Source organism: Python bivittatus, unplaced genomic scaffold, assembly GCF_059951505.1.
Source record: "Python bivittatus isolate LINGU-HERP-01145 unplaced genomic scaffold, Pbiv_v1 ctg000700_np1212, whole genome shotgun sequence".
Lineage (NCBI taxonomy): Eukaryota > Metazoa > Chordata > Lepidosauria > Squamata > Pythonidae > Python > Python bivittatus.
In genome coordinates, this window is record NW_028277098.1 from 96,904,565 (window position 1) to 96,919,804 (window position 15,240).

Genomic DNA, 15,240 nt, shown 5'->3' on the forward strand with positions numbered 1-15,240 from the left:
ACATTTCTTGGCTCAGCCTGCAATCGTACGAAGTCATTATGCTCAGTCAGATGGAACTGGGAGCCACCCTTGAAATCTTGCAGAGTCTAAACTAATATTTAGTAAGGATCTTGGAACTTGCAAAGTCTTCTGTTGGAGAATATTTTTTTGGAAACGTTTTTCTTTCACCTTCTCATTCTTGTGGCTGTTTGAGCTGCCAAGCAGATTTTCCTAGAAACTGCACATTGCCTAATTAGCTACTAACCAGCTTGTGTGGAATTGCAGTAAAGAGATACAAAGGGTCGGCATACAATTATTCTGACAGTGAAAATGCTTGGGATGATGATCAGCTGCTTTCAGGCCATTTGGAGGTGGGGTGGGAAGAGAAACAGAAGAGGGCCTTTTGCAAATTATATGGGGTTCCTTAAGTGAAAAAGGAGAGAAAGATTAGAAACATAATCTAGGCCTTATAATATGATGTTACAGAGAGGAATATTAGTAGCGGCATCATTTTATGCTCACCCCTGTTTTCTATTATCTTAACAACACAGCATGCTTATTTCTTGGTGGGATATTTTGGAATTTTCTAGTTGTATTTCGGTGGACAAAAATGTTTTATCCTGCAAACTTTGGAGTTCCTTCAGCCTATCTGTGATATCAGTCCTCATGTAAATAGACCATCTTGCTTAGGCTATATAACCATCGGAACTTGACTGAGTTAGGTTGTTTTAATGAATTAGTGGACAGGCGTTGGGCTTGCAGTCATGCAAGATGAGAAGCATTTCTTACAAATTGTTTTCTAAGCCTGCAGAACTCTCATAATCTATCACATTTGTATTAGATGTATGCACTGATGAAAAGATTTTGCTTGGACTCCAAAGCAGTCACTCTGTGAGAACATCCATGTTCTGAAGGCTAAGTAGATCATATGAACCTGAAGCATGGTCAGCTCTGATTAGTAAGAAAGGTATTTGAAAGCAGTGTTTACCCTGAAGTTTATGCAATGACTTGGGTTCTACCAAATCTGATGTATATCTTTACTGTATATCCTTTCCACCTTCCATCATAATATACAAGGTGGCCTATATAAGTGTTTCTCACAAACACTCCCATCAGGATATTGATCAACCCCAACTTAGCTCAGATTCAGAGGGAGCAGTGGAATCCCCAACACACTCCTCTGTGGTGACATCTCCTTATAACTGCTGTTTTTAGAAAGCAAATAAAATACATAAGATAATCTGCTGATTTCTCTTACTTTTTTTCCAGAATGAAGTGTTTCAGGATCTCTCCTTTGCTCACCTATTAATTCATCTACTTCCCACAAAGTCTCTTCTTCTGAAAACCAAGACTTCAGCCTTCAAGAACAAGGATCCGAGCCAGCCTGTGGAAGGACTTTAAGAGAGAGAGAGAGAGAGAGCGCAAGCAAGCAAGCTGAGAACAGCAATTGGCCCTCTTTGATGGAAATGTCTCACAAGTTGGTGGGAGAAAATGGCTTCCACTGCACCCATAAACTTATTTTTTCTAGCACATCCAACCCAGGGGAGAGCAGCTCTCCTTTTGATACTCCCAGTCCCCAGGAATCCTGCACCACTCCGTTGAGCAATGGGACGTTCTACTCTAACACAAACAGCCCTTCAGATTCCTGCATGAAGCCTCTCTGTGAGGCAAGATCCGAAAACGAAAACGGGTTCAATGGCAGCATTAAATACGTCTCCACAGAAGGGGAAGTTCTTGTGTGTGGGTGGGGAGGTTTCACCCCAAGTTGCTTGCAGTTTTTCAATACGCCCAAAGGGGTTTTGTTCTTCCTGTGCGTGGCATCCTTTTTGCAAGGAATGACAGTGAACGGCTTTATTAACACTGTGATTACATCGATTGAGCGGCGATTCGATCTTCAGAGCTATGAAAGTGGGCTGATCGCCAGTTCCTATGACATTGCCGCCTGCGTGTGTTTGACGTTTGTCAGTTACTTTGGGGGCAACGGGCATAAACCACGGTGGCTTGGGTGGGGTGTTTTGATCATGGGGATTGGATCCATCATTTTTGCCTTGCCCCACTTCACCACCAGCCAGTACGAAGTCCATTTTTCAGAGGAGGTTGGCACATGTTCCTCCAACCAAAGTTCATGGTGCTCAGAAAGTGTCTCCACTCTCTCTAATTATCGGTTTGTCTTCATGCTGGGTCAGTTTCTACATGGGATTGGAGCAACGCCACTTTATACTCTTGGGGTGACCTATCTGGATGAAAATGTGAAGTCCAACTATTCTCCTGTGTATATTGGTAAGTCCTGTGGTCTACAAAATGATGAAATGGGCATGATGATGTCATCAAACAAATGTTGCAACTTACTTACCCATGTCAGATATCTGGACACAAGGGCGTAATGGTAGCATATACATGATGATGTGGGCAACATCACTCCCTCACTTGTTCTCCTGTGGATGTCCATAGGTTAGCTAATGAGTTTGAGGGCATCACTGCCTCATTTTCTACTCTCCACACCTGTTATCTTTTTGGTGTCATCACAGTTTGCTGCAGATGTCACTGGTGGCCTAATCAAAATAATGAGCTTTCACCAGATAAATTCTACATACCTGGCTAGTGGGAGTAGTGCAGAAGAGATGAAATAGGTAGAGTTGCTGGTCAGTAAAGACGTGTGTATCTGAAGCTTACCAACCTGTTGCATGCCTTCAGTTAACTAAAAGAAGGCAGTTGCCCCAAATCAAGGTACTTAGAAGCAGAATGTTAAAGGCTCAACTTTTCATCCTTCTACTTCCTTTCCTTTGGATTAGCGGGACTCCTACCTTCAATTTGTCTTTCAAAACTCAATCTAAGATGTCTAAGTAACCTTGCAATAAATCACTTTCAATAGCAGCCCCTGTTGGGATATCCACATGGGCTAATTCTACAGAGAACAGCCCTTTAAGGTGTCCTTAGTTGGAAGTGAGCAACTTTCTTCTTTTTCTTTTGGAGGACACACTTGTAACATTTGCTTCATTTCTTAATGAATTGCAGGCCAGGGTTTATGTAACTAGTGATAAGATGCCTTCACCAGAAAGAGGAGAGCTGGGATGTTCAGCTTTTACCCATCCCTCCCTCCAAAACAAGGGGTTGTTGATTAAATTTGCAGATGACACCAAACCAAGAGATGGGCTAAAAATCACAACTCAAAATTACATCAACTGCTTTGAACATGGGGCCAAATCCAAGAGGATTATGTTGCTGGTGACAAGTTGTAAGGTCCTACATCTGGATATTAAGAATTAAGTGCATAGACACGTGATCGGAAAGACCTGGCTTGGAGTAGTGCCCATGAGGAAGATCTAGGCGTCCTAGTGGTCCACCAGCTGAATATGAGCAAGCACTGTGTTGCAGCAGCTAAAAAGGCCACTGCAGTCTTGGGCTGTGTTTAAAAGAAGCATTGCATCCAGTTCATGCAAGGTAGTAGCTTCACTGTAATTGTAATAGTTGGACCACGCTTGGAGTATTATGGTTACCTTTATCACCACACTTAAAAGGGAGAGGGAGAAGACAGAAGAACCCAGACTGTCTTCCAGTGGTATATCTAAACAGCTCAGCACCTTTAGCTTGTGAAAGAGACGAGGGAGGCATAACTGTCTACAACAGTCCAGAAGGCTGTCACATGTAAATGGGAGCAGGTCAGTTTGCTGAAACCAAGGGCAGGGTCAAGACCAACAGGTTGAAATAAAAAAGCGATTCAGACTAAGATGAATTTCCTGTTGGTTAATCAGTGAAAGAGTCCTCATAGAACAAGGGAAGAATACCCTTGCTGGAGGTTTTCCAGTTGATGGCCACATGTTGGGAATTGTCCCTCTGGGTCATCTAGTTCAACCCTTACATTGAGCAGGGGTTGGACTAGATGACCAATGGGATCCCTTCCATCTTATGATGGAATGAAACATGGAGAAGATTATAGGATTGCTGCAGTGGCCTTCTTTGCCCAAATTTGAGCAAGACTTTAACACCAAAATTTTCATCATTGAACTTTGGGCAATATGGTTGTGTCTTTCTCTTTTCAGCTGTTTTCTACACTGCTGCCATATTGGGCCCTGCAGCTGGCTATTTGGTTGGAGGCATCTTTCTAAATATTTACACTGAAATTGGGAGACGGTAAGTTCATGGCCCCATTTCTCTTCCCTTCCCAGCAGCACAGAAACACTGATCTAGGAATTGCAGTTGGCAGCTGGCAGCAATTCACTCATTTTCTCTTCCCTTCCCAGCAGCACAGAAAATGTCCAGGGAACCTTCTGTCCCTCTTTAGTAACCTTTGAGTTACTAAAATTCCACACTCAGTTCTTTAGTTAAAAATTAATGGGGGAACCCTGCAATACTTCCGGCTTCATTCTTTTATTTTTCAAGAACGTGTCCACATCTGACTGGCTTCTGACCTATTATTGTTGCCATGAGAAATCCATAGCCCTGTTATTACGTTTGCAGGTCACCAGGCAGGTAGTTTGGGTTAAAAAGAAAAGGAGCACTGTTTGAACTGTAATGGTAACTATGGTAATGCTGGGCAAGGTTTAATTCAGAAAATAAGAAAGGTATCCTATGGTGATGTGAAGCAGCAGAGTGTTGCAAGAGATCTAAACCCATCCATTCAATTCTTACAGGTGAGAGGACTCCGTTGGCCAGATCGTTTCACGTGGGGTTATCCAGAATGACATTTATTAGTTCATTATTCCCTGAGTTTAAAGTTCCCCAGCCAGCCTTAGGAATTTTTCTTGCGTGCCATTTTCCGCTTTATTTTCCTCTTCCTTTTGCACTTGGTCGCTCTGATTTTCCTACAGAGCAGCTCCTGGAAGCATTGCAGGACCTCAGCTGCTCATCCAAGGCCATTTAAAGGCCTCCTCTGTTCCTCCTGCTGGATGAGTTGCTTAAGATCTAGCAAGGGGATCTTTAAAATGCTCCGTCTAGTCCTAGATGTCCATCTGCAAAATAGGTTTTTATAGAGCGAGTTTCCTTTTTCGCTTCTACGTGGAACTGCAATTATAATGAATACTGTTGTTATTTCTGTCTCAGGTTGTTAAATGCAGTCCTAACAACCCTCAAAGGGTCAGCCTGGGCAAAGCTACTCTGAGACTCGCTTTCCTTTGTTTTCTGTGCTCTGTGGTGGTTACTGTCCTTTATTTACTGTATTTATGTATTGTTATTGTCCTTTAGCTCTGCCTAAAGCAAAGTACAACTCTGATTTTTTTTTTTTCCTGGTGCCCAGTTGGTAACCATTGTCAAAGGATGTCCTGCTTGAACATTTCTCCCAAGCAATTGGGGAACTAAGATATCTTTGAAGAAAAAAAAAAAAAACCCAGCTATTTTTCACGCTTGTGTGAAATCAGCTTTGTCTGTATATTATCAAAGCCAGAGAGGCCTGCTTGATTGGACTTCTGAAAGTTTATGGCTTTTCTCCTCTGTTTTATTCACAGAACGGATCTTACGCCAGATAATTCCCTGTGGGTTGGAGCTTGGTGGATTGGATTCCTGGGTGCTGGGGCTGGTTCCCTCTTGATTTCAGTCCCCATTTTGGGATACCCTCATCGTCTTCCAGGTATGTGGACTGAATCCCAACCAAATTCCTTTAGCAGAGCAATCCAGTTCCTTTCCAGCAAATTGGATACATGCCAAAATGTCAGGGGACTTTTTTCTTCGGTTGCCTTCCCATCAAGGCTACAACACACTATAACTTTTTTTTCCTTTTTTTAATTGCAGCGTTATAAATCTCGAGGCGTTGTATTATTTCAATGCAGATTTCAGTGTAATAATATTTACGTAATACGATTAAACGTGATGAACATTCTATTATTTAGAAAGCTTAAAGTATTGAAAAGAAGAGGAAAAAAGTAGAAATTCTATCAGTAGCATTTAGGATGTCAATATTGCAAGCATAACGTTATGGGACTTTTCATCCAAAACTGAGTATAACGTTTAAAAAAAACTGCTGCAGGGGATTATAACTTTGGCGTGCCAAAGGATTGTAAATTTATTTCTGGGCTCTCCAGCTGAAAAGTTCTCAGATGTCAAGACTGGGAAAGGTGACAGTCAGCTGAACTGCTGTAGAGGGAAAATTCTGGGGTAAGATAGTTTCTGTTTCCAGGAGAGCAATCTACCCGTGGAGGAATTTACAAATGGTCAGCCTATCGAATGTTTTAGCACCCAGAATAGAACCCATTGGTATATAGCCCACTTTGCTAACACTTTTGTGTATCAGAATGCAGTCTAGCCCATGGCTGAGCGTACAGATTGCAATAAATAGTCTTAATTATAACCCTGATTGGCTGAATAAATCACCAGTGGTAAGTTTCATTTACTCAGCACGCTAAGCTATAAATCAAATCTTGCAAGGTACAATCACTCAGCTCCCACAACCTGCTGAAACAAAACTGCACAAAACACGTGGTGGATTTTGGCTGTTGGTGAACCGTGCCTTGTTAACTTCCAAGTGTGGATCTAGCCTTTGGGGCTGAATCTACATAATTACTGTGAAGCCTCTTTAAGGTCTTTTAGGAAACATACGTAGGAGGTATAGAAGGCTTTGAATAGCTGAATAAAAAGTATAAATTCCATGCACGTAGGTTCTCTGCCTGATCAGAGGCTTTGAATTTTCCTGGAACTGGGTGGTTGTGCAAAACCCAGGAATATGGAACATGTAGATTCATGTTCTGTGAATGGTACTTCTGGATAGGTAAATAGATGGGGGGAGGGCCACAGTGAGTGGTCCTGACTCCCTCTTTGTTACACAAGGACCGTTAAGAAATGACCAATCTGCCAAAGCTAATTTTTGGTAGCCTGACTTTTGCTAAAATAAGGAATAAAAGTGTTCTTTTGCAATACTTAATGCTTAAGGGAATTTCACCCCTGAAGGAGCCTGGCCCCCAAAGTGCAAAACATTTTGGCTTTGCTCCCCAGTGACTTCACCCCAGGCCCCAGTAGCCTAAAAACCTGCTGTCTCCGATCAGAGCCTGTACGTTGGAATAGATTTTAAAAAATGTTGCCAGTGTACAGAACAAGATGTCTTTGTTGGTCTGATGTTGGTAAACATCTTTTGTTATTCCTGGAGCCTCATTCAGGCTCACGGAGCTGCGCCACTGTGTGCAGATTTGCTTACCCCAGGATTGTGAAGGCGACCATGCAAATTATCTCTATCCTGTGGTATCTGTTTCTCCCACCCACATCTCCAGGTGTGCCTTTTCAGTCTTTTTAATACAAATGCCCTGAATCAACTATTTAAGACTTGTTTCCTCTTTCTACCCTCGCCCCCCCCCCCCGCCCCATTCACGTACACAGACAAATAATTCCTGGAAGGATCCAACCATTTCAACCTTAAAAACAAACCAAACGCTGACCTTCTATGTCCCAAAGTACCACTTGGAATACTTTACACAGCTACTGCCCGCCTGCCTGCCTGCCTGCCTGCCTGCCTGCCTGCCTGCCTGCCTGCCTGCCTGCCTTCCCGCCCGCCCGCCCGCCCTCCCTCCTTCCTTCCTTCCTGCCTGCCTGCCTGCCTGCCTGCCTGCCTGCCGTCTTTCCTTCCTTCCTTCCTTCCTTCCTTCCTTCCTTCCTTCCTTCCTTCCTTCCTGCCTGCCTGCCTGCCTGCCTTCTTTCTTTCCTTCCTTCCTTCCTTCCTTCCTTCCTTCCTTCCTTCCTTCCTTCCTTCCTTCCTTCCTTCCTTCCTTCCTTCCTTCCTTCCTTCCTGCCTGCCTGCCTGCCTGCCTGCCTGCCTTCCTCCCTCCCTTCCTGTGTTCCTGCCTGCCTGCCTGCCTTCTCTGTCTCCTGTAGTGTCTGCCCATCCCATATGATCCAACAGAGTCAACTTGCTTTGAGCACCTTTGATTAGGCTGTCCTCCTAGCAGGATCCAGGCAACAAACTTTTTCTGTTGCTGCACCCACTCCTGGATATTCATATGGCCCCTACTCCACTTGCCTTTAAAGGACTCTTACAAACCTGGCTCTTACAAACCTGGCTCTTCCCCCAGGCCTTGAGTTAGTTTGTGTTCAGACCCCTTTAAGCTGAAGGACAGCATAAGGGCTCTTCTTGATTTGCTCCTTCTGAGTGACTGCTGTTCTTTTCTTAAATGATATTGTTTTATATGCGTTTTTAATTGTGAAACTGCCCAGAGTCATTCTATCTAGGTGCCTAGACATTTCACAGATAAATAAAGAAATGTAAAATAATCTTGTTCAGCCATACTTAAAGACAATCCCTTCCTATGGCATAATGCAGAAAAGGAATTTAACAAGAAGAAAACCCAATAAAAACTAAGTCAGTACCAACAGATGTTAAAAACAAACCCTCCAAATTCCATTTCCAACCCAAACTCAGGCTGGAATGTTGAGATGAATGCTGAAATCTACCTGGTAATTTCTTAAAAGTGTTCTTCCCTTCCGAAAGAGGTTTCTTTTCTACCTTATTCTCAGGGCTTGAGAATCACAATTTCACATTTCATTCATTTACATTTCATTCATGTTTCTCTGGATAGTGTTGGGTGTTGATTTTATGACTGAAGGAGACGGAGGGTAATTAGTGCTAGTACTGTGTTCTTTGACACAGCTTCCCATCACTTGGAAACTCTCCTAGCTTCCCACCCTTGCCAATCTGAAAAGTGTTGTCCAAACCCATGCTGGCTGGGGAATTCTGGGAGTTGAAGTCCACTCATCTTAAAGTGGCCAAGTTTGGACAACACTGCTGTAAAGTCTTCCTGTGGGACGTAATTGAAGCTCAGGCTGTAGCTTGTGGGAGAGAGGAGGGCACACTGAAAGACAGCCCATTCCCACACATTTCTTGTCTGTCTCATAAATGAATAAGCATAGCAGTAAGATATTCCACTCACAAGCACTTCACTGAAGTTTTCTTCACTTACAAAAAAAAATAAAATCAGAAGATGAATGAGAACTGGAGAATGTTTCAGCATGGCATAGGGGAAAGCTTGAGTTAATGAAAGGTCTTTACAGTTTTCTTAGAAGCCAGTGGGATGTGAGAAATCCCCAGGCATTAATTTGCTGTGCCAAATGCTTATGAATCATTAGAAACTTTGCTTAAGATTTCACTTAAAAGGCGGGGGGGGGGGGGACATCATCTTACTCATCTTCAGTGCTTTCTAGTTTCATTTCTTCAGCATTTGGCCTGGCAACCAGAGGTAGATGCCCTAAATTCAGCAGAGAGGCCTTGTACCCCATCCTGGACAGTTGTATTTTTTAAGTATTTACTTTAGAAGAAAAGAGGAAATAGGAAAAAAGACATTACAAAAATACAGATATTACATAGAAAATTTTGCAGAGGAAAAAAGAGATAAGATTGAAAGAAAGTACAGAGTGTTCCATTGAAAAAGCATCTTTATTTTCATCCTTCTGTATCAGCTTGGATAGAAACAAATGCTATATGAAGATAGCTTCACAACAGTTTAATACTTTAACTCTTTCAAAGGTGTTACCTTTAAATGATTAAAGTCAAAATTTAGCTAAGAAATCCAAGCAATAAAAATAAACAGTCATTGCTAAAGAGTTTAGAACCTTATTTTAAGAGAACCCAACTCTCAGACATGGCCACAAAACATGTACAAAATTGTACTCTGTAAAGTAAATGGTTTCCAGGTTAAATTAAAACTAACATCACACTTGTTTTTCATGGATGAAATTATTTTGGACATTAGTGGGTCCTCCCATAGCTTCAGCTACCATTTCTCTAATGAAAAAATTATCCCACGACAATCACACCCAGCACAGCCCCCACTGCTCAGAAAAATAGCTATAGAAATTGGCAGTGGGAGTAAGAAGAGAGGATGCTCAGTGCATAAGCTCCCTTCAGCTTACACTGCTATCCAAAGATTCTTGCAGTTCCTTAAAAACAAAGAGGATTTGAAACTTTTGATGACAGGAGGATAATTAGTGCTAGTACTGTGTTCTTTGACACAGCTTCCCATCACTTGGAAACTCTCCTAGCTTCCCACCCTTGCCAATCTGAAAAGTCCTGTAAAGCAGTGTTGTGCAAACTTGGCCACTTTAAGATGAGTGGACTTCAACTCCCAGAATTCCCCTTGACAACTTTTACAAACAGTTCTTGGGACAGCTGGGAAGAACACAGTCAAAGGAGCCAAACGTTAATTCAAAGTGTGGATGGCCATCACAGCACTTTCGAAGGAAGGGTCAAGGGTACTTCTGACTCATGTCATGACTCATTAGGGATGTGACAGCCCTGGGAGGGACCTGGGGTAGTGAACACAAATCTCATTCAATGGTTTGTTTGTTTATTTCAACTTCAGCACCCTCTGACTCCAGGTTGACTCTGGGAGGTTCACAATATAAAAACAACACAAATGCATGGAAATACAATGAGGGAAATTAACAAAATGGCCACCTAGATGACCGACATCAAAACATATGTAACATATGATAAACATATTTAACAAGGGGGTTCCATCTACCCTAACCCAAGGCCTAGGAGAACATGCAGCTCCTTAGGTCTTCTGGAATGACATCAGGGTGGAAGCCATCCAGATCACAGAAGAAATGAAGAAGCACGAGGATGGATGTTCAACTCCATTCCGGCTCTGCCACAGGTCATCAACAAGCATGACCAAGGGTGTCTCCATACTGAAATGTGACTGAAATGGGTCTAGATAAACTGCTTCCTCTGGGGTCCTCTGCAATTGCAGCCCAAATACCTTCTCAACAAGCTGAAAGACTGGATGGTAGTTGTCTAAGATAGTTGGGTGCAAGGATGATCTCTTGAGGAGGGGGCACACCACCATCTCCTTCAAGGCAGAAGGCACCACCCCATCTCTCAGAGGCCGACACCACCACATGGGGCCAACTACAGCCCCTCTACAGACATCTTAATGATCTAGGAGGGTCCTGGGTCCAACAAACAGATGGCTGAACTTACAGTACAGAGAACCTGGTCCTTTTCTTCAAGTCTTACAACTCAAACTCATCCCAGATCACATCACCAGACTGAGCTTGGCCGGACTTGCCCAACTGGAGTCCAGCTTGGTGCAGATCTGAGCAGCTTTATCCACCAAATTGCCAGAGTATTCTTCACAGTAGTCCTGCAGATGATCCTGTGGCCCATCCTTGCCTAAGAGAGATCAGATCACCATAAAAAGGGCTACTGGATGGCCATCGGCATACACAATAAGGGTGTGAAATATTGATTGCCATGAGATAATCCCTAATATGGGCTCTTATGTGACTTCTATGGATTTAATACGCAGAAGAGCCTTGGAGGGAAAAGTGGGAAAATAATAATAATAATAATAATAATAATAATAATAATAATAATAATAATACTGCTGCTGCTGCTGCTGCTGCTGCTGCTGCTGCTTATCATTAGGAAGGGCTTTAAAGGGGCTGATTAGGCTACCTAACAGACGCACCATTGCATTGTCAATAACAGTCTCAGTTGCCCCAATTTGTGCATTCAAAGTACTTCGTTTTGCTATGATTCATTCCTTGGCTTATTCACTCCCCACCCCATGGTTCAATGGCCCATGCCATATAAAACCCACAACTTGTACATGCTTTCTCCAGCCCTGGCCTCATCTAAGATGATCTAAAGCTTGGAAACATTGCCAATTGCCCTGAAAAAGGATCATCCTCAAGCTTAATAGAAAACAGATTAATTTGGAACCCAAAAATGCCAACTCATGAAAGCCATATTCCCACCCACATTATTTTTTTCTGAAAGGAAAAGGCCAGTGCAGAAGATGGGATCCTTGTCCTGCCACTGGATAAACAAAGCTGATTGGTATTCTGACATCAACTTAAAAATGCTGGAGAAGGTTAAACACCAATAGTGCTAGCTAAATAATCTATCCATGTGGAATGGGGGCATATCCATTCCTCTCCAGTTAATTTTATCATGGGGTATGGGGGCTCCAAATTATTTGACAATGTTTTTTGAAACTCACCCATGTATTAGCAATGTGCAATTCCCAAGCACTTGACTTCCATAGGCTCTGACTATTGCTCATTCTGCAGATTTCTAATTTTGATCTTAATTTGCTCTGAAGATCTCTTTCTTCTTTCTTTCTGAGGCATAGCAATCATTTGGAAGGGTAGTCAATAAAGAGAAAAGTTGCAGAAACAGCCCAGGGAAACCGGCAACAAGCCATATATTAAAATAATAAATATAACTGATTGTGGGGGATTTTTTCCAAAGTAGTCAGTGGAATAGTCCTCTGAGCAGAGGCCATTCACAAAATAATGGTGAAATGAAAGGTCCTACCCCCCATTCCAGGGCCATTGGTTATATGGGTTGGAAATGATAGTAGTTGCAATTCACCACAACTGGAGGACAAGAAAGGTTGTCCAAAGCCAATAGAGCATGGAATAACTCAGTGGTTTAGTTCAGCATGGGAAGTAGTAGTACCCCTAATGTCCTCCTTTCCAATGTGAATGGAGCTGATGATTCCATCTCATGCCTAAAATGTACATAGAGAAATAAAAATGATTAGTTGAAAGGGACCTTAGTGCTCATTTAGCCCAACCCAAGAGGTGACCACTCTTCCCCCATTTGAAAATCTCCACAAGGAGGCATCCACCACTGTTATACAGAGATTCTTCCACTGCTTAACAGCTCTCCCTGTCAAGAAATTATTCCAAATAATCAAGAGTTATAGCTACCGATGTGTCAGTTTTCCTGTTTGTACTCCTGTTAAAGGCACAAAAGCCACACCCTGCAACTAGACAATACATTGGTGCTGGGATGGGGTTCCTCAAATTCAGTGAAGGCATAATGGGAACTTCGGGACACCTGTTGATGTGAGCATTGATGTGTTCAGATGATCCAGCTGGTAGGCACAGATTAATGGTCTTGTTGGAACACTTGCTTTTGTAGGATCTCAGCGTTACATAGTCATGCGAGTTTCGGAAACCCATCAGTTGAAAGATGGCAGCCATAAAACAGCCTCAGATCCTGATTTTGGAAAGACGGTGAAAGATCTGCCACAGTAAGAACTTCCCTTTCTAATTATTCATAGAAATTTGTATTGAATTTGTCTTTGGGGTGTGGGAAAAATTACCCCAACACTGTCTTTGTTACTTTAACTGCATGTATTCATGAGTCAGAGACCGCGTTCATGCAATACAGGAATTCCAAGCTAACAAAATGCAACTACTATGCTATTATAAGATGTTATGTCCCCAGAATAAACCACAGGGGTTAGCTTGGTGACTGGATTCATACAAGGTGTTACAACACTTGCTGGACTGTAAAATGCTTAGCCAGGTCACTTACAAACTAGGAGTAGCAGGAATACAACGTGCTAATGTCAGTTAGTTTTAACCACGAACAATTGTTGCATAGTAGTCTATTTGGTTGAGTGTACTCAACTCATTTGGTACGGTTCAATCTCTTCTAGAAACCCCCAAAATGTGTTAAGTAACAAGTTGTGTCAACATAGCCAGTGGCTGGGTCCTACAACATGCTGAGTCATAATGTCACTTTAGCCTAGTCTCATTTGCTGTTTTATTCCTTTCATGAGTCTGCTACCAAACCGAAGACAGTGTTGGATTGTCTTTTAAAGAGAAGATCCAAACAAATGTATCCTTCATTTCAGATACCGTTGTGCTGCATTCAAAATACAATGCAATGGTTCAGAGCTATATCTTCATTGTACATCTTCCTGAGCTGGTGCTCATAAAGACAGAGAATAAACAGTATTCTTGACAAATAGGGCACACCAGAAATCTGAAATGAACTGAACTCAGAATCACAGGATCTAGAGAAGGGAGAGTGATTTTGTTAATGCTAGAGTTAAACTGTTGGAAATCATGAAATTAAATCTACTGTAAGCCCACCTTTGCAAAGAAAATCTGTATTTCTCTTAGGTCTCTTGATATATACATGGGGAAAAAAGCAACCATACAGCAGCCATTGTTCATCTAAGATCTTAACAGTAAAATAGATAGGGAAGCTGTATCTTTTCAAATGATGCTTAACTCCAATTTTAAAAAATAAAAACTTTTCTCAACCACTCTTGTGCCTGAGTGGCAAGATGTTTATTTAGAAAGTAGGTACCAAAAATTGTCAGACCAAAAGATTTCCCTGGAGGGGATGCTTAAATGAAGGAGACCTTTCCTATGTATTCTAAAACAACCTCAAAGCTCTTAGGAGGTGTCTTCAGACCTCAATCTTCTTGCTTCCTCCTCCTTCCCCTCGCTTCTGAACTGCTTTCTCTCTTTCTTCTGGGATATCTTACCCACAAATATCATAATTCAGATCTCTCCCCTATATAACATCAATGCTTAGAGTCTTTTAAGGTGGAAGTGATTTATACATTTCATAAAGTAAGAAGTGATATCTGTAACTGGCTACCACATCTCAACAGGAATCATCTAGTTTCAGATAGGTTTGGATTCAGAACTAATGAAGAAAAGTGTGGGTCAGAAGCAAAATGTGCCTTACAATTTCTCAGGTGTTTTCTTCTCTTGTGAAAATGTTTTTTTTTTCCCCCTTCCTTGTTTTCAGGATACTTGAGAATTTCTTTCATATTTCTTTTGGTGTTATTCTTGAGTCTATTTCATTGTTGGAAGGTGTGTGCAATGAACACTGCAGGTGTTGCTTTCTGTTACACATTTTCCACCACTTGGAGGTATCCTTAGCTGTTCATGCTTCCATATCTGAAAAAGCCCCATGAGAGGGATGCCCGTCCCTTGGGGTTTAATTTAAAGTTTGGGGGTCAGGAAGGCTCAGGCACTGGAGAGATTATTCTATATGGACAGGACATTCACACATATCTCTTGGACATCTTGTCACTAAATAAATGTAAGAACGTCCCCTCCATCCCTGAGACCTTCACCAACATCCAATTCTCCTTTGAAAGGAAATTTGAAAGCAAATTCTCTTTCATCAGATTGAAGAGAACTGAGTGGGGGCGAGGATGCAGATGTATTTACAGGGACATGGACATGAACATGTCCAAGAGTTGAACCTAACTTGAAGGAGACTTATTTAGGAACTAGCTGGCACATTTAGTAAGTAGCTGGAAATGGTCAAGAATGTTCTAAGCAGGAACATTAAAGAAAAGAAGCATCATTGTACATCAAACTGATTCACAAATTTGAAAGTTGAGCTTTATGGAACTTCATGGACAGATGGTACAGCTGACCTAGGGCTCAGACAGACTGGTCATGGTTTTAGAGGACATCCATGAAGCAAAGGACTCAACCAGGATTGCAGTTGAAATGGAAAGCTTGGAAGAAGAAGGAATATGGTGCTGAACCCGGACTAATGGGTGGAACACACCACCA

General features: G+C 42.1%; 1 protein-coding gene across 1 annotated transcript in view; it reads left to right on the forward strand.

The window, feature by feature from the left end:
* Window positions 1–15,240, forward strand: part of SLCO4A1 (solute carrier organic anion transporter family member 4A1) — a 53,820-nt gene that overhangs the window by 21,979 nt on the left and 16,601 nt on the right. Inside the window, exons 3-6 of the mRNA XM_007439995.4 lie at window positions 1,249–2,259; window positions 4,020–4,110; window positions 5,421–5,542; window positions 12,827–12,938. Coding sequence (XP_007440057.2) covers window positions 1,440–2,259; window positions 4,020–4,110; window positions 5,421–5,542; window positions 12,827–12,938 — 1,145 coding nt within the window. The 5' untranslated portion in view covers window positions 1,249–1,439. The remainder of the gene's footprint in view (window positions 1–1,248; window positions 2,260–4,019; window positions 4,111–5,420; window positions 5,543–12,826; window positions 12,939–15,240) is intronic.